At 42.8% G+C, this 18,968-nt stretch overlaps 1 protein-coding gene across 2 annotated transcripts in view; it reads left to right on the top strand.

Moving 5' to 3' along the window:
- Window positions 1-18,968, top strand: part of PROSER1 (proline and serine rich 1) — a 918,625-nt gene that overhangs the window by 109,005 nt on the left and 790,652 nt on the right. For both annotated transcript variants that reach the window (XM_069640684.1, XM_069640685.1), the window contains exon 4: window positions 15,128-15,222. In XM_069640684.1, coding sequence (XP_069496785.1) covers window positions 15,128-15,222 — 95 coding nt within the window. The remainder of the gene's footprint in view (window positions 1-15,127; window positions 15,223-18,968) is intronic.

The following is an 18,968-nucleotide window of genomic DNA, read 5'->3' on the forward strand; positions in this document are numbered from 1 at the left end:
AGTTTATTCAAAGTATGTGCCAAAAATGCTGACAGTAGTCTGTTGTAGCACTTCCATTACACAGTAGTGAGCTACAAGGAATATGCAGGTCTAGTAGGGGTAGTAGGTCACATTATGTATTGTAGATAGACAGGCAGGGCGAAGGCCCCAGCTCTGTAGCTAATAGACATTATTGGAGTGTTTGGAACATCATGGCACCTATATAGCGCTTAGATAGCCAGTCTTAAGCGCTATGAACACTAAGCTATGCGTGCATGCCTTTTAGAGCTTGCTCACATAGGCTTAATTCATCTCGACTTTCTAACTGTAGCCCTGCATGGCTATGTAAACTAATCATCTTTTCTCTGGGAAGGCACTGATAAGACATTCCTGAGCTTTCGCGCAGACGGGCTCCAAGCAGGGAGAGGCACAGGAAAGGAGCACAGCGGAAATTCACAGAGTTGGGTTTTTCCATTAGCAAGCCTATATTTTGCACAGGGAAGCTTCTAGAACTGTGCGTCATGGACTGACAGCACGAGATTATAAAAATGCATGCCCACATGACTCAGGTGGGAGATCGATCTGTGGACTTGGTTCGAGCAAGATCAAGTATCCGGAATCTGTTTCTCTGTCGGCACCCTGTAGCGCTGTCCTCTGAGCGGGGCTTGTTACAGCTAGTTTATGAGGGCCAGGGTCTCCCAGTGCTGATTGAAGGGGCGTAAGACTGTGTTTCTCTATGTTTTTTCTCTATATTTTGCATTTCTCTAAGTTTTGTGCTTTGTAATCTTCTCTAACTCGAATCCCAAAATGTTGCTGAAATTCACTGTTTAGAATAAATACTAAAACGTTTTGAAGGTGTCATTTGTCACTAGCATGAGTTCACTGCTCGGCACAATAGAACCTGTATTTTGGGCTGAATTGGGTAATTTTTGCTCTAAGGGCTGGTCCCGAGGAAGATTTTCCCAATATCAAGACACCAATAGCCTTTCGGCTTTATATATACAACAGTTATACAAACATAATAATACACATAATTCCATAAAAACATTGACATTGTTTTGTCAGATCACCACATGATACGATACGGTTATAAGTGTACTGAGTTACACCTTTAAAAAGGACACATGATTCTATTAAAATCATTAGCAACATTATCATCAGATCACTAAATCGTTATACAAGTTCTGCATGATAATATAATACATTTGTTAGTATTCACCTTCAGGCCATTAAAAATGTCAACAACTCGCAAATAATAAGACACCATGAAATACATAAGATTGCAGTCGTCGCCATCCATGAACTTTTCCCATAACATTAAGATATTACAACCATCAACTTGATTGTTGTATGCATACATAGCCAATGGAGGCTTTCACAGATCATCATTACGTGAAAAAAAAGTGATTCACTAACATCACAGCCACACGAACGGCAGTTACTGTTGTTTTGACTTACACCTAATCAAGCTCCTTTGGTTTCAAGAGCCTCTGAGTTGTTAAATTTCATTAACAAATAATATTGAAATGCCATTGGGCTTGGATATGTCTTAATATATTTAAGTTCAGGTAATCCCTACAATACAGGCTGCTGTGAGCATGTGTGGCTAACTTGATGATATGAGTTTCTCTGTAATACCCTGCAGATTTTATTTTGAGCCAACGTTTTATGAAAGTATGCGATGGTGCACTGTCAGGCTGTAAGTCCAGCAGCCATGTCTCGTGCATACACTTTAGCATACCAAGTGTTCCCATATCTATATTTCTATCTATGGACATAAATGCACAAATATGGGCTACTATGATGGTATCATTTGGTCAAATTCTCATAGCTCATGAGAGATCTACTGAATCAGCTTGTATGCATTTGATGTCGAATTCTAAATACAAATATTCCACAGATATAGACATGGAAAGGCGCATGTGTTTCCGAAGTAACAACGCCTCAAATTTTAATATACAGGGAATATATTTATGACCCGATATCTCAATGGAATATAAAAGCATAGAACTTCTTTTTGCTGTGTTTGTAGGTTGTAGGTCAACTGGTCGAATCTAAATGGTCGACAGGACAAATGGTCGACACCAAAAGGTCGACAGGTCAAATGATCGAATAATTTTTTTAGTTTTTTCACATTTTTTTTTTTTGGGGGGGGTCCCCCCCTTTTTTTTGGCTAAAAACCCCTTTCTTCCCTAAACGAAAACCTAAAAAAATATATATAACAAAAAAAAAATTCGATCATTTGTCCTGTCGACCAAATTGTGTCAACCATTTGTCTGTCGACCATTTGACTAGACACCCATAAGTAGAATTGCGTAAGCAGAGTAGCTTAAGTTTCACCCTATGAAGGCACTAATCATGTTGCCTGATGTGAGACATTTGGTTTTCATAGCTGACCAATGTTTTTTCCCAAGATAGTTTCTTATCGCGCTCAATTCCCAGATACTTATAGGTGTGTACTTGTTCTAAAGGAGAGTTATTCATAGCCCGGGCATGCTTTTTAGGCATGGATTTCTACGGAAATACCATTATTCTGCTTTTATCCACATTTATTTTCAAGCCATTATCAATCGAGTATCCTGCCAAAGCATCCAACATACTCTGAAGGTCGAGTGGTGTATAATCAAGCAAAATAAGGTCATCCGCATAGGCTAACCAACCAATTGAGGATGAGCCTAACTTTGCCGGATAGGTACCAAGATTCAAGAACGCATGGACTATGCCTGCCAGATACAAGTTAAACAGGGTTGCTGCCACAATGCATCCCTGTTTAACTCCACAGCTAGTGGGTATACTGGTCGACAACCTCCCCTTAGCATCCAAACGGATCCTTACTGACGTGTTGGAGTATAAAAGCATTAACATTTTGAGTAGCCCTTTTGGTATATTCCAGGCACTCAACTTCTACCATAGCCGATTTCTAAGTACCGAATCGAAGGCAGCTGAAAAGTCGATTAGTGCGTAGTAGACATTCAGCTTCCTTCTTAGCCGTGCATATTCAATTACAGATGTCAATACCATTAGATTGTGTGTTGTGCTTGAGTTCTTCCTAAAACCAATCTGGTTTGCTGGTAAAATGTTATTGCTGGAAATCCATTCATTAAAAACCAATACTCGGGCAAAGGTTTTAGACGGAATGTCGAGCATTGCCAGCATTCTGTAGTTCTTCGGGTCATTCCATGCACCTTTTTTGTATAATGCCAGAATATGGCATAGCGACCAGGATTGTGGAATTTTACCTTGCAAACCGATTTGGACAAACAATAAGTGCAGAGCAGCAGCCCAAAAATCGGGAGACATCTTCAATAGTTTGTTACAAGCACCGTCGGGACCGGCCGTTCTGGAACTGTTGAGTTGTTCAATTATAACGGTGATATCCAGAACAGATGCTTTGCATTCCCATATCACCTCTGGTAGCCTTATGGGATTAATGTTACATTCCAGTCGACCCAATGTTGCATTAATGTGGGCACACCAAGTTTCTTCCAAGATATAGTTTGTTATATCCCGTGGTTTAGTACTACGTATCACTTCGCAGATCCTAGATTTATCATTGGACTGGGTCATTAAGGCGATGCACTGCCGTCGCTCTATTTCTCGCTCTTTTTGGTGCAGTCTGATCAAGTGGCGATACTGGTTTTTAATCATTTTGACCGTGATGTTAATTTGTACATTCTGGGGGCCTAACACAGAACCGTGTACATCAGCAGCAATATCTCTGCGCATAGTTTTTTTTAGCAGCGCTAATGGCCTTATGAACATACCTTTTGTAAGGTATATTTTTGTAGGACCTTTCTACGGTTGACTTATAGGTCCAACTGGACATCACTTGATATTTAATCTCTTCCATCATCTCTGGGAAGCGTGATGCCACAATAGCACTCACTTCAGCTTCTTTGGTTGTATTTACTTCAATACATTTCAGAATGGCCAATGTTGCTGTTCTGTTAGCTAAGTCTAAGTTATGTGCACGTCATTGGATATGTTTTTTCCATCATTCACATAAATCTGGCCGTTACTTTCACAATCATGCTTGGATCTATTGCTACTAGGGATCAGTTATAGTATACACATCAGCAAATGGTCGCTCTCGTTCCCTTCCCTTGACATTTACAAATACACCGTCCATGATACTGTCACTGACAGTGCTCCCATTTAGCATTATTACACTATGTGCTAGCAGTGTTGAATACCAGTACTACTTATTATTTTTGTGTCTCCTGCTTGGAGATGAGCCACTATGCAACACATTAGACTCGTATACATTCACTTTCACATTAGCTTTTCGGGATCTCTGCACACTTCCTTTCCCTTGTGCTCTTCACTTCAATGGCTTTCAACACATTTTGCTTTCATTATTCACTGTTATGTTATCTTTCAATAAGTGTTTAACAACGTACCTTCTCACACAGCACCGCCTCGTTACTTTGTTTCTCATCGGCTCCCTCACCAGCTAAATACATTTAAGCTTTCAGTTCAATGTCTTTATCCTTCAAAGCATAGCCTTGTGCGTTACACTGTAGCTTTCCACAATCACGCTTATCACAAACCGGGCTCTCCCTTTCTTTGAACTCACCGGCTTTGATTGCTTTTGTGCGTCTTTCTGTTTTCAGCTAGTCGAGGTCAGGGTCTTGCCCACCTGCCCCTTAGACACTCCCAGGCGGCCTCGCTGCCCTGGGGAGGAAACGAGCAGTTTGCTAGCGCATGGAGGAAAGGGTTTAGCCGGCCCCTCGGGTCCCTTCTCTGAACTCTCCCAGCTTCTTGAAGACACGGCTCCCTAGCCACTCTTTCTCCTGCTTCAACTTGCAGCCTGTCAGCGTCTTGGCGTCCCGTTCTCCCTGGCCTGGTTTTCGGCAGCTCTCTCTCAGCTGCTCCTCCATCTCGCCATCCAGCTTGCCTTCCTTCTTGGCCCCTTTATCGCTTTCCTTGTCTTTCTGTGCTCCACCTTTTATAGTTGGAAACCAGTCCAGGAGTTTCAGCTGTATGTGATTGTGACTGAGTGCCTGACCGTGCCTGACCGTGCCTGACCGTGCCTGACCGTGCCTGGCCGTGCCTGGCCGTGCCTGGCCGTATTAGCGGGACAAGCCCAGTACATGTTACTAGTGGTAATCTTCCTAGTCTGTTTCCTCTTCCTAGTCTCAGTAGTTGGACTGATAAGGAAAGGAGGGGAGTTGTAGTATCCCATAAAGGTAGAGGGAATATGGGGTTAATAACTGTCAGGAAATGGGGGATGCCATGTCTCGCCTTCCAGTGTCTCCTACAGACTCCCGAGTACCCCCTAACCAGGTGGTCCTCCCTCACTTGTCCAAACCCAGGGTTGTGATCTAATAGCGATGGCCTTTCCCAGGCCACCTGAATAAGGGATCCCTGGGGACTGAGTCATGAAAAGCCTTCAGGTTTTTCACACCACTAACCAAACCTACTACAAAACTCATCTCTCTGCTTACACCTCTTACAAAATTTTATCAAACACAACCATACCTCTAAAGCACAACAAACCACATGTACTTCACTACACCCCAACGATAAAACAAACCACACATAGCCTCACACGACAACCACCGACTGAAAATTCACACCTACGCCCAGCGAATGGTGTAAAACAAACGGAAGCTGCCAACAGCACATCGCAGCTCTCTTGTGCTTTTTTCTCGCTCAGTCCTACTAATTTACCATACCCTCTTGCTTTTAAGATCTGCCAGAGCGGCAGGGGACTACTCCAGTGGTGAGAGTGCACGGTATAAATATCCTGTAATATAACATTATTGCTAAACAATTATGGTGACAAACAAAAAGCATTGTTGTGAAGAGGAGTTTAATTGAACACCGCAAATTGTGGCTTTATTGCAGATATGGACACTTTTGATTTAGGTCCCATTCAAGTTAGACACTTCATTGTATCATCTACAGAATAAATGCTTGGGATGCTTAAAGCTGGAAGGAAAATATTACACTGGTTAAGTTTCCTACCATTAATCATATAGGTGACTGAATACCTTAGTATTTCACAGCATTAAATTGTATTAAAATGAAAGACAGTTGAAATTTGTGTAGCTAAAATCTTGTGTGTCTGAGACCTCTTTTCCTAGTGTTGCTGCCTTCTTATCAAAGAGGGAAGTCTCATGTAGCCTCAGTTCACTAGTCTTGCCTCCTCATTCCTGCTGACCCTTGCTACGGTCTTTTCAAATGTCTTCTTGACCTGATATAGCTACAAAGTCTTGTGTCGCTGCAGAGTTCCTTCTTTAGTGGAAACCAGTGATCCAGCCCGATGGTCCAATGAAGAATCTGGGAAATCAGAAACCGCTACTCAGCCAGACCCAACACTGAACATGACCCATCGACCGAATCAGGAATGGAACGACAGTTTCCGCTAACAGCCCTCACTTACCTTGGGTGTGGTTTCCTTCAGTCAGAGTTCTCGGGGCTGAGGTGCATGCCTTTTCTGGCGCCCTCATGGTTCCTGCTGCTCTCTTTAATTGTAAAGTCCACTCCTGCAGCTACCTAGGCCTGGCTTGTGGGAGTGGAGCAGAGTCTGCATATGTGCCCCCCCTGGTGCATCCATTGCTACCATTTTCATTTCAAGGGAAACCAGTGTTTACTTTCTTACAAGTTCTTGGGCTGATTACAGCTTGCATACAGTCCCTTTCCCCTTAATGGCAGAACTGTGAGTGCTGTTAAAAGTAGACCTTACTGATTTCCTTACCTTGAATTTTGAGACATTGAATCTAGGATAGGAATTAGATTAGCGGATTTCAATTGTAATGTGTTAGTTTGCCAAACCTATGGAATGACTATAGAAGACTCTACTTTGAGTGTGCAGGGCTATAGAACTGGTAGCTATGGCTCAGCAGCCAAGCTTATTCTAGGAGGGAGAAGGGCTGTAGTAGAGTAAAGACCTTTGAGCACACAAACAGTCAAGAAGACACTTAACACACTTGCAGTTATATATAAATATTGTTATTTATTAAACATACTAGGCATGTTAATTAAGTTCACTTTTCAATTCAGATAAGAGACATCTTTACACATATATACAATAGACGGTTTGCAGTTGTAAGTCAATTCAATGGTAAACCTTAAGTTGGAATGCAGGTAAGGGAAAGAGTTTCTTCAGGCTAGCAAACGTATTCATTAACGAACAATCATAAAATGATAATACTGGAAAGTAAAATAACTTTATATAGATTTAAAAAATAGTTGGAAGCAATTCAAGGTAGGAAAACACTTGACAATTAATACTTGGAATCACTGGTATCAGGAAAGGATGAATGAATCAAAGCCGACACAGACCAGGTAAGACTTTAAATTCACAGAGGCCTTCGGCTTTAGGGGTCCAGCCCTAACTAGGCATGAGAGTATGAAAGTCAGATTGGGGGGCAAAATAAGTAAGGCACAGGCTGTAGAAAGTCAAGAGTTCCAGAAGAAGACTTGTAGCAAGTAAGTACACTTTCTTTTTCGGGGCTTTAGAGAAGGCTCCCTTTGGGCGCATAGGCGTTTGGCATGGGCAAACTCCCAAACGCACAAATCATCACTGCAGCAACACAGGAGCATCAAAGCAACGCCAACATAACAGGTGTATTTGTAAATGTATTTGTAAATGGCAAGTTCTCCCCTGAAGGGGTATCTTGGCGCTAATAACAGATGCTTATTGTTACCCAACTTAGTGGTACTCATTTCATTGACCTCGGAAGGATTAAGGGCTGAGTGGACCTGTCGGGATTCAAACTTGTGACCATGAGGTCAAACAGCGGTCACTGTAGTTGATGCATTAGTCCTTTGAACCAGAGACCCGGCAACTCCAGGAAAGTTCTACCAAGAGTCTCACAGTACGTTAAGCATGAAGACGATGCAGCATGATGCTTCCATGATGGAGCAGCTGCAGACCCGGCCACCAGATTCCTGATCAGGCACACATAAGAAGGGACACTGGAGGGATCTTGCAGCAGAAGTTGAGTGGAAAAGCTCTCAGCAAAGGATTCTGTGCAGTTCTGGCATTTTGGTGCCCTTCTTAAAGCACCAGTGAAGAACAGTTACTGCCTGGTTGATTCAGCTTGCTTTCTCAGCCCAGCATTTGGATGAGGGGACTTCAAGAAGCAGAATCTTGCCTCTGGAGGTCCGGAAGGAGTCCACCAAAGTTTCGGGAGGATTCGATCTTCGAAATGTGATGCACTGCACACTGGTCATAGGTCCCACGGTATTGGGTGGTTTGCAGCCCGTGAAGGTTACAGCTCATCATGGGATGGTTCAAAATGCAGGTAGTCTTCAAACTGGTTGGTCCCACCAGTCTAAAGGAGGAAGTCGTCTGGTTTGGAGCTTCCCTGACACTTGGAAAAGAGGGCTGGAGCTGCAGCGGTCTCTCGGATGGCTCTGGCGGTCTCTTGAGGTTGCTGCGGATATCCTACTTCTTCTGCTCTTTGGAATGGATCTTCCAGTGGTTGACTCTGACTTCAATATCCAGACTCTTGCGTTTTATGCAGAAACTCAGCCATTTAACATGCATGCTTTCATTTGAACTTGGGGTGGCGACTGTCCTTCCAGGACAGCCAGCCTCGCAGGTAGAACTGGATCTAAGCAGGCACCCTGGAGGACAAAGACCTGTGGAGTTCCAGAGTCCTCCCAGACACACTGGTGGGTGCCTTCTGGCGGGCTTCACAAAGGGATCCCGGCAAAGACAAAAGACAAACATGGACCTCCACCACCCAGGAGGGCAGAAGGATGACCAAGAAAGAACAAACCATTGTGAGTTGGTGAAAAAGGAAGGCAGGAATCATTTTGGATCAATGGAAAAGGAATCCCATGTGTCACTTACTGCAGCTGCAAATCCAGACTGCGTTGTAAGTTTCACAAAACTGGTAGAAAAAGTATCCACTGCCCCCAGCCACTCAGATTTGTTACTGTAACTAAAAAGTTAGAGAAGTGAATCAGCACTCCACATAAGGTGGGGAGTGCCGAGCTCACAGGAAAAGTTTAGGTAGGATAAAAAGTAACCTTCTATCCCTGTGAAACAGTAGTTCTTGCAAGTAATACAAATACAGCCAAAGAGAGAAGCTCAAGGAGCTTGCAGTAACACTGCACATAAGGTGCACTGTGCTACAATAGGAAATTACATATGCCATAGAAAATTCTGGAGGACTAGACGCCATCAAAATAAACCCTAAAAGGGGTGCCCAGAGTACAAAATAAAAATGGACGAGTGAGGAAAAAGATTCCCACTCACTCATAAGAGTCAGAGAAAATCCAATAGTCCAGCAGAAAGTGCTGGGGGACTCACAAGGTGAGGAGAATATCACACAAGATGGAAATTCTACCTACCACTAATATATATGAGTTAATAAATAGAATTTTTTAGCTTTGTGGACCTTCTAATGCTCATCAAGCACTGCTTTATGTTAATAATAATGCACATCAAGCCCCTGATCTCCTGAGTTTCAGCCTATCTGCTCATCGTTGCCAAGAGAGATTTAAGGCTTATATGTCAAACCTTTTCATTTCCAATAAGGTTTACCTCCCAAAACCCTACACTAGTAGTGGTATTGAAAACCTTCTAACAGTTATGAACATGATGAATTTACCCATGATAAAGAAGTAAGATGAATGGTTAAGGTGTACTTGTTGCAAGCCGATGAATAATATGCTGATATGTCTTCAGCATAGCTTGCTCCTCTTTTGTATCTGCTTTTTCCTAGGAGTAAAGGCAGTAGAGCGAGACAGCTGGAGAAGTAAGCCCCACGTCAACAGGTAAGTCAGTGGGGTAGGGAGTGCAGGATGCTGTAGTGGGGGGATGGTAGTATACGCCCATGTTCCCAGCCATCTTATTGGCTGAGCGCCCTCCCCGGGTTCGAATGACAAGATCATGGAAAATATGCACATTGGGCAAAAAACTGTGTTTTAAAGTCCTCTCACTGTTGAGCAGTCATTGGAACCAACATTATTGCTCTTAGGCAGAGATTATTGTACCTATCTGCCCATAAACTGTAGGGATCAGAGTCGCACTTTCTTAATCCTCCCCGTGCATGGTTAAAATACTTTTTGAAAGGTTTTCTAGGATCCTAAACAATCCATATGAATAATGATGCCCACCCTTCTAATTAGGGATTCATATTGAGTTTCGCAGTAAAGATAAACCATTGCAGTATTTGGCAAATACCTCAGTTTTCCGTACTTGCTAAATCCGACATGGGCATTTAAATACCAGTGTTATTCCCTTGGAATACTACTATAGAATTTGTTACGTAAGATTTTCATATTTATGATAAATCTTCCTGACCTGTGTCAACCCCAGAATGTTTTGCTTTGACTAGTTAACTATTTTACTTTGTGCCTAGGTGAGGGGGGGGGGGGTCTTTTTCTCCTCTCACCTGGTCTTTTACACTTTTTATGGGTGACCTTTTTATTTATTATTTATTTATTTATGTATAATGCGCCGACAGCCTGCAGGCATCCGGGCGCAACACAGACACAAACAGACGAACAGATAGCACAGGACAATTTCATAGAAGATTGGACCGAAGGGCGAATTTATTTAAATAACCTGGTTTTTAAGGATTTTTTAATGGTCTGAAAATTCTGGTCTTGCATCATGGGAAGAGGGAGAGTATTCCAAAACTTGCCAGCTCTGAACTAGAAGGATCTGCCGAGACCCTTCTCCCTTTTGAACCTGGGACAGATAATCGTCCCTTGGTTATCCGAACGCAGTGCTCTAGCCAGGCCATACTGTGGAATCAACGTTTTCAGGTAGGTTGGAGCGTCTCCTTGTGCACATTTACGGATGATATCGCAACCTTAAAATTAATACACCCTTGAATGGGCAGCCAGTGCAACTCCCGTCTATAGGGGGCAATACGCACTCACCTAGGTAGATTGTTGATAACGCGCACAGCACTGTTCTGTATTAGTTGGCATCTCCTCAGGTTCTTAACAAAAGCTCCTATCAGCAGGGCGTTGCAGTAGTTCAGTCTTGCCAGGACAGTAGCTTGGGCAACTGTAGCAGTGTTAATCTTGGAGATGGAAGGCCTGATGTTTTTTAGCAGGTGGAGAGAGGAATTGCAACTCTTTGTAGGTCGACATGTTGGCCAGAATTAAGAGACACCTCAATACAGATGCCCAGGGTTTTGACCCTGCTGAGGACACAAATGCTGCTTGTGTCTATTAGGAAGCTGGTATATTCAGAGCTAAGATTTGCACGTGGTATTGTGGGACCAAAAATCAATAATTCTGTCTTGTTGCTGTTTAAACAGAGCCATTTGGAGGACATCCATTCCTCGATCAGATGGTAGGAAGTGGACAAGGCGGTGGAGTCTGCCAGATAGTCTCCAGTTGTCTCAATGACTAGTTGGAAATCGTCTGCATAGTTGTTTGTCTCTCCATTGTGTATGGTTGAAGTTATAGTTCCTACAACGTTTGGGCTTAGGCTGAGTTGCCCTTTTGGGCTCCCCTGTTAATTTCTGTTTGATGTACTTGGGAGAACTACTGTTCCCAAGTAGAAAAGAGGTATTTTCGTCCCCTTTACATTTTGTATAGGTGAGCCAGCATCCCCCACCTTATGTGGAGTGCGGGGGGGGTGAGGGGGGTAGGGGGATACAATGTATCGCCTTTCTTAGTTACCTGGTAACATGTTGTTGCAATTGCGAGTTTACATGAATGACTGGTAGCAGTGGTTTTACCTTTGACTTTTAGTCTTTATTACTCACAGGCTGTTAATTCAGCATCAGTAAAGCACAGGATGGCAACCATTTTGCTAAAATGGTGGAATCCTTCTGTTTCCAGCATTTCTTGTGTGCTTGCTGTTTCTGAGGTCTTCCCCTGCCATTCTAGGGGGGAACGACCTCAGTGGAAGTTTTGTCTTTGGCGGGAATCCGTTGGATACCCCACCTAGGCTCCAGAGTGTCTGGGAGGGCAGGAAGCGAGAGAGAAGTACAAAATCCTGCATCCCTTTTGTCTTTTTCCTTGCCTGAAAGGAACCAACTCCCAGTTGTCGGCTGGCTGTCCTGATTGTACAGCCAGTGCACCCCTTGCTGTAAAATGCATGGAGAGAATGCAGAAGTTGTGCTCTAGTTCCTGATCAAAAACTCTGAACCTGGAAGCTGCTGACAACTGGAACCAAATCCAAAGAGGAAGATGAAGAAAACGCAGCTGAGACGATTTTCAGAGACCGGAGAGACTGCTCTGTAACCAGAGCCTGCTGTTGCCCTTCCTTCCAAGCGACCTAGTGAATCCTAAAATGACGACCCTGACACAGAGCCTGGTGAGATCCACTAGAGTTGAGAAGTCCTGCATTTTGAGCAATCCCACATCATGCTGCGACCTTGTGTGGCTGCAATATCCAAATACCCTGGTACCTCGAGCCATTGTGCAGTGCACAGTCTTCCGAATTCCAAATCGAGGTGGAACTTTGGTGTCATCCTGCTGTTAATGTTAATGTTAGTGCGCGGTACAAATGTCCTTTAACATTATCACCACCGGAGTGGTCCCCTGGCACTCTGGTGGCTCTGAAAGAGGAGGGGAGGTTGAGTTAGTGGGAGGAAGCAGGAAAAGTGCAAGAGAGCAGTGATTTGCTGTTGGCGGCCACAGCCCGGTGGGTCTGTTGGCTTGGCCTGGGGTGTTTGCGGCCGGTAGTCGTCGTGTACTGTTGTGCAAGAATGTGTTTTTGTTTTGTTGTTGCAATGTAGTGAAGTTTGTGGGGTTTGTTGTGCTGTAGGTTTTGGTTGTTTGGTTTGGAGTTTGAGAGGTGTATGCAGAAAGGGAAATTGTTAGTAGGGTTGGTTAATTTGCGTCTCTATCCTGAATTGAGGCACTCGGCTTGCGTAGTCTCCCTTTATGCGGCTCTGTCCTGATCTGGGTCCCACTGGCATATAAGGTTCCTTACTCCTCTGGCCCCACCTCTAACATGCTCTCTTATAGCTCTCCTTATCCTCCCTTTATACTCCTGTGGCCAGTGCACCTGCCAATGTCAACCTCTCAGGTAGTGTGGTGATTGCCAATATCTCGACAATTCCACACCACTGTGCTACCTGGCGGTAACTAAGGGGCAGGCGAAAGTGTTGGTGGGATTGTCTGGGGTAGTTGACTCCGTCTCCGTGCGTGCCGCCTGTGTTTTAGTCTATCCAGAGTCACCCGTCCAGGTGCTGTGGGAGATATCCTCTCGGGTCGGGGGGTGTCCGTGTCCTTTCCGGTTTAGTCATCCTTGTTCCGGTTTTGGTTTCCAGATTTAGTCTGTGGTGTTGAAGAGCCAGGTTTTTAGAGATTTCCTGAATTTTAGGTGATCTTTAGTGTTTATTATTTCTTTTGGGACGTTGTTCCAGGTTTTTGCGGCTAAGTGGTAGAAGGCAGTGCCATCAAGACCTCCAGGGATGTGAACCAAGTCCAAAAAGTCCCCTCAACGAGTGCTGGTCCTTTCAAATAACAAGAATCCAACTGTCGATATTCAGTCTTCCCCTGGCTCCTGAAAAGGGTGCCAACACCACAGAGCCTGAATGTTGTTCTAGGTTTATACTGTTCCATGAATGTGTTCCACCATTCAGAAAAATACCCTGGTAAAAGGGTTGTTTTACTAAGTGATTTCTCAACTGAGTTTCACTGCATGACTGAAAGGGTCTACTACCCTTGACTTACTTGAAAGTAATCTAAAAGTAACTTGTGGTTTTACACTTTACCTATACCATCTAACTTTCCAATACAGATAATTCGACACGAGCTGGGCCTTATACCAATGGAAGCAACAATAATTTTAAGCATTGTCTTGTATTTTTATGTATGTTTGACTCTGACAAAGTACTTACCCCAAGACTTAACTTGGCCTAATTGTATTTATAATAAACCTTTCTTTTTTTAAACAATACTTCTGGTGTGTTTCTGTTGAACCCTTTGTATGCTACAGGTTCTTTGTATTTTCCTACAGCCCTCTCTCCCTCTTAAGATAAGCCTGGCTGCTCTTCCTACGCTACCCCATACGTGGGTGGTACAGCCTTATACTAAGAGTGGAGTGTTGTACTGGCTCAGTTGTATGGTTTTACTAAGCCCTTATTTGGACTTCAGAAAAACCTAACCGGATTACAAGGAGTACTTTCCAAATGAAATTGTGCTGATTTTTTAACTTCATCCCAGAGCAGTAGGTAAACTATTTTCACTGTGCAGAAAGACAACACAAGCTCTTTCCTTCATTACATTGAAAAAATGATCTTAATAAGCCATTGGAAAAACAGTGAAGAGGTGGGCATCTCTGGTGTCCTCCACCACCTTTTACACGTAATGCATCAAAGGGTCAGAAATGACAATTTTTTGCAGTAGAAAGTGTGTAGTAGCCGTATCTAAGATAGTGGTATGTAAGCCTTTAAGATAGCTCAGTGGGTTGATCGCTCGTTGCTGTGATCTGTGTTTGATCTTTAGGTCGCATGTTAAAATCCTGGCATGGTCAACTTAGACTATTATCCTTCCAAAGTAAATAAAGTGAGAAGCAATTTCGATTGGGCAATAATAATGTATGTAACAAAAGTTCTATATAAAGTGATTTGGATAAAAGCACTATTTAAATAAAAAGTCATTTGTATTTATATGTGCCACTAGTGTACATTATCTATGTCACCTATCAACGTGAAGTGTAAAGGGTCAAAAGACCAACAAAAAATGGGTATTTCTAGAAATACGGCGTGTGGTATTATATGAGTAGTAACTGGGCAAAATTCAACCCAAATCATAATGACCCCTTTTTTTATGACTGTTTTTGCAGGGTTAAAATTGACGTGTCTGGTTCTAATAGTATTTTTGAAAGAAATAGTGTAAAAATGTAATAACCTAAACATATTTGCATCAATTTTCAAACACTTGCAAAATAACATCCTTAATCACATTTTCATTTCCAAGGATTGGACTAATTATGCAATTATTATTTTTGTTTGTATTTAAATTGCGCGCACAGACTCGTAAGATTTCAACTAGAAGCCCTTTCAGCCCCCTGACCTGCATGCTCTACTCTAGTCAGTGTGTCTCTGCTGCCGACTTTACCATCCTGAACGACTGACAGTAATCGTGTTATTGGTCATAGATTGCTCTTTCGTCCCCGACGAGTCGGTTTCGGTTGGTATAGTTTGATCAGGATTTATTGCATACCCAAAAAAATCCTCACCTTCATGCGTAACATTTTGTTTTCTAGAAAATGGTAGCTGTCCCTACAGACAAAGTGGTTAATGTTTTGAACTGCTTCACCTTCAGTAAAGACAAACTCGTTGCCCTGGAGTTACTAGCTTTGTAAGTATCCTTTTTGTTGCTTCGATTTTTGGGCATTCATTTGTTTTGAGTTTCATTTACTGACTACAAATAATGTTTTTGTGTAGCAACCAGAGATTTTGCCTTTTAGTGCTACTTTATAGAGTGGTGTAATGATATTCACTTTATCGTTCTTAGGCGGTCCCAGCTTGAATTTAAAGCAGTGACGTGCAGGCTTAATACAGATCACATTGTTATGGTGTAGTGTTGGGCTTAGCGTCATTCTCTGCACAGCAGCATCTCTTCACACGTATGCTCATGTACTGCGATATTGTTTATGAGAAACAATTACTCCAGGTTTTCTCACAGTTTCTCATGTTTTAAAGTGAACATTATTCATGTTTTGAACTGACCGATTAAAACGCCCAAAAAACTCCATCGTCATGTTCCCATCTTTTCATGTCTGTTTAAGTCCATACTTATCCTTTACATGGAACAAACATTGCATCTCATTCACCAAACAAGGGTAAAGTGAATCTAATGTGAGGTTAATAATCAGTAATGTATGAAAACAGGCTTTAAAACTGAAATATTCTGCTAAATCAAGAGACTTCTTAAATATTCTAAGGGTTGTCCAACTCCATGCCTCGAGGGCCGATAGGTAACCTGACGGGTTTTCAGGATATCCCTAATTAATATTCATGACCAAAAATGTACATACATTTAAAATCATTATGCCTCATTACCACCCTGGCGGTCGCCTGCCGGCCGAGTTGCATTTTTTCCGGCACCCAGAAATGGGCAATTACCAGATCATTACGGCCTTACCGGACCCCATTCCTGGGCGCAGGAAAACATTCTTCCCCATTTCATTTGAGCCCCATTGGGCTCAATGGGAAAGGGCAAGTCGGATGCACAGGCACCGTTTTTTACGGTGCCTGTGCATCCGACATGCTGTGCTCGCGGGTGCCTTTCATTCCGCCAGGTCAGACCTGGCGGAATGAAAGGCACCTGCGAGCACAACTCGGAGTTTGCCGGCCCGGATACAACGGTACCGGCAAGCTTACCGGTACCGTTATATCCAGATCGAAAAGCTTGTAATGAGGCCCAGTGAATGCAAATGTATCTCATATTAATGAGGGGTATCTGGAAAATCCAACATGGATCCGGCCCTCGAGGCTTGGAGTTGGACAACCCACTAATCGGTGAGGACCACGGCATGATCATGGAGAGAAGCCGCAGAGGGCGAGGCAGTCTCGACAACACAGCTGAACACCAAGAAGGAGAGCCCATGCTACCCAGGGCTGGCACAGCAACCAGTGGGACACTGGGAGCGTGGCTTAAGATGTGGCCACCTCAATGTGAAAAAGGCAGAGCGAGCTCAGTGGGGGATGCCACGGTAGAGGCCAGGACTCTGCATGGCGTCCCAGAGAGAAGTCTGTGGAAATCATCTGCTGGAGCCGCACAAGACAAACCCACTCGCCCACCAGGGATTCCTTTATTCAGAAAAGACCCACGAGCAGGCCAAATGGGGAGACTGTAGCCACCTATATAGTGTTGGGCTGCTCATGCCCAGAATGCAGCAGAGCTGCTTAAAAAAGGGTCAGGGCTTACGCTCTTATGAAGCCTCCCCTGGAACACACCCTTCAGCCAGCTAAGTGATTGGCTAGGGAGAGCTGGCCAATCCTAGTAGATGGAGGATTATTTAACAGGTATCTTAGGAATGGTTAGTTGTGGGTAAGTTGGGTGAAGACAAGAGGTGGAAAGAGGACATCCGAGAGATCCGAGGAGAAGAGTGGGGAAGGAGCGTGAAGGTTGTTGGAGAGAGGACTCTCTGGAGTGGTTTTGCGTGAGTGATGGGTGCGATTGATGAGCATTTCAGAAATCGAAAGAGATTTCTTTTGCTCATTATGTGACATATTCAAACACACCTGTATTGTGAAGACCAAACACAGAGTTTGTAATCTTTATACAGGATGGGGCCTCCCAAATGCACTGCTAAAGATCTTCCTTATTTTTTAAACACATGATTCTAATTATTCACTTAGCAAAGGTTCAATCATTAATCCCACAGGCAAAAATGATACGCAAAAAAAATAGTTCCTACTCATATAGTTCACTCATAAAGTTCTATAAGAAAAAAGTTGCTGCAACAGTGACGTATGGAGCTCACACCAAAACCCCTGAAAACCATCCAAAATGGAACTTCATCGAAGGGCAGTTCTGGAAAGTGATTTTACCTATACCATATAAATTTCCAATACAGATAATTCGACACGAGCTGGGCCTTATACCAATGGAAGCAACAATAATTTGGAATGAAATATAGTTATACAATAAATGTATGAATGAAGGAAAAAAACAAGATACAATGCTACCTGTCATAGCGAAACTTCTCGGAAAAAATAAAACAACTTCATTAACACAAGAAAATTACTGCCTTACTAATATGCATGAAGCTGACATTGACCTACTGCTAATAACGACAAACCCGAATGGAGCAAAAGAAAAATGCTGGCAGACAGATTGGAATGGAAACTGGGAAGAATGTAGTCGCTACAAGACCTTCACCATGGGAAATTTTTACCTAAAAATAAAAAGCAAACACAGTACCTACATATTTAAACAAATTTCCAAATCAAGTATATCGTACAAAACTAATGTGATTCAACTTATGGCCAACGAAAGCTGTGTTATCAATAAGATGAAAAGGAATGGAAAAGAACACGTGTCGATTTTGCGATTCACCGGACAAAGGCGAAACACTTCAGCATCTATTAACAGAATGCAAAAAACTACATACTCTTTGACACAAGTTTTTCTATACATTTTTTGAGCAATATAGACTTGTCGACCAGCAACAACTATGGGAGATGATTTTCAACGCCACAAAAATATTACTAAACTTGGCAACAATAAGATATTTAACTACATTGAAAATTGAACCCTTTTCTAAATTCACACATCGAAGAAATTTACAATCCTTAAATGGCAGTGATAAAAATGACACTGTTTCGACTTCTCATTCCATCTATAATCAAGGAATGACTAAAAAGACAGTGAATCCAGCATATCTTCTTAAGGAAGCTCACTCGCAGAGGAAACCAGAAGATTTCAGTGTTAAATGGCATGATTGTGTTCTCTCCTACAATTTTATTTTTGTGTTTAACTGTTTCTTTTATGGCTTAACTTTCTCTTACCCAGAATGGATATTACAAATTTTATTCCTCTACCTCTTTTCTCCTGCACATTCTTTTCCTTTTCTATGAAAATATATATAAGTTAAAATGTAATTTGCATTGATTAGTAAAGTTGCATGGCAACTAAAACTAATTTTTTATTAAAACAAAAATTATTCACTTAAATTCAGCTGATAAAAAGGATCCATGATGTCTTGTTGCAGCTCGGGTTTGCCGGAGCCCATGTTCTTGGGCCCAGCATTCCTGCTGTGACAAGGCATTGTTTGAGGCCTGCTCCGCTTTGTGTCCCTGCTCCTATGTGGAGAAAAACCCTGGTACCCAATTCTCTAGCACCATCACTATGCCCACTCCAATCCCCCTAGTCTTTTGTGCCGTGCACCACCCCAACCCTCAAGGCCACCACTTGGTTCCCTCACATGACTGTCGCCTTCCCCGACTCCCCACAATCCCCCATCCTCCACATTCCACTACTGCCTTGCTGCGTGCATGCATTAATAATTCATGCACTATTTCCCGTTCAGGAAATGTGCCCTTTCAGGAAATAAATTTCAATGAAAAATGAGCTAATCAGATAACAGGGTTTGATTT

Source organism: Ambystoma mexicanum, chromosome 7q, assembly GCF_040938575.1.
Source record: "Ambystoma mexicanum isolate Mex_15411 chromosome 7q, UKY_AmexF1_1, whole genome shotgun sequence".
NCBI lineage: Eukaryota > Metazoa > Chordata > Amphibia > Caudata > Ambystomatidae > Ambystoma > Ambystoma mexicanum.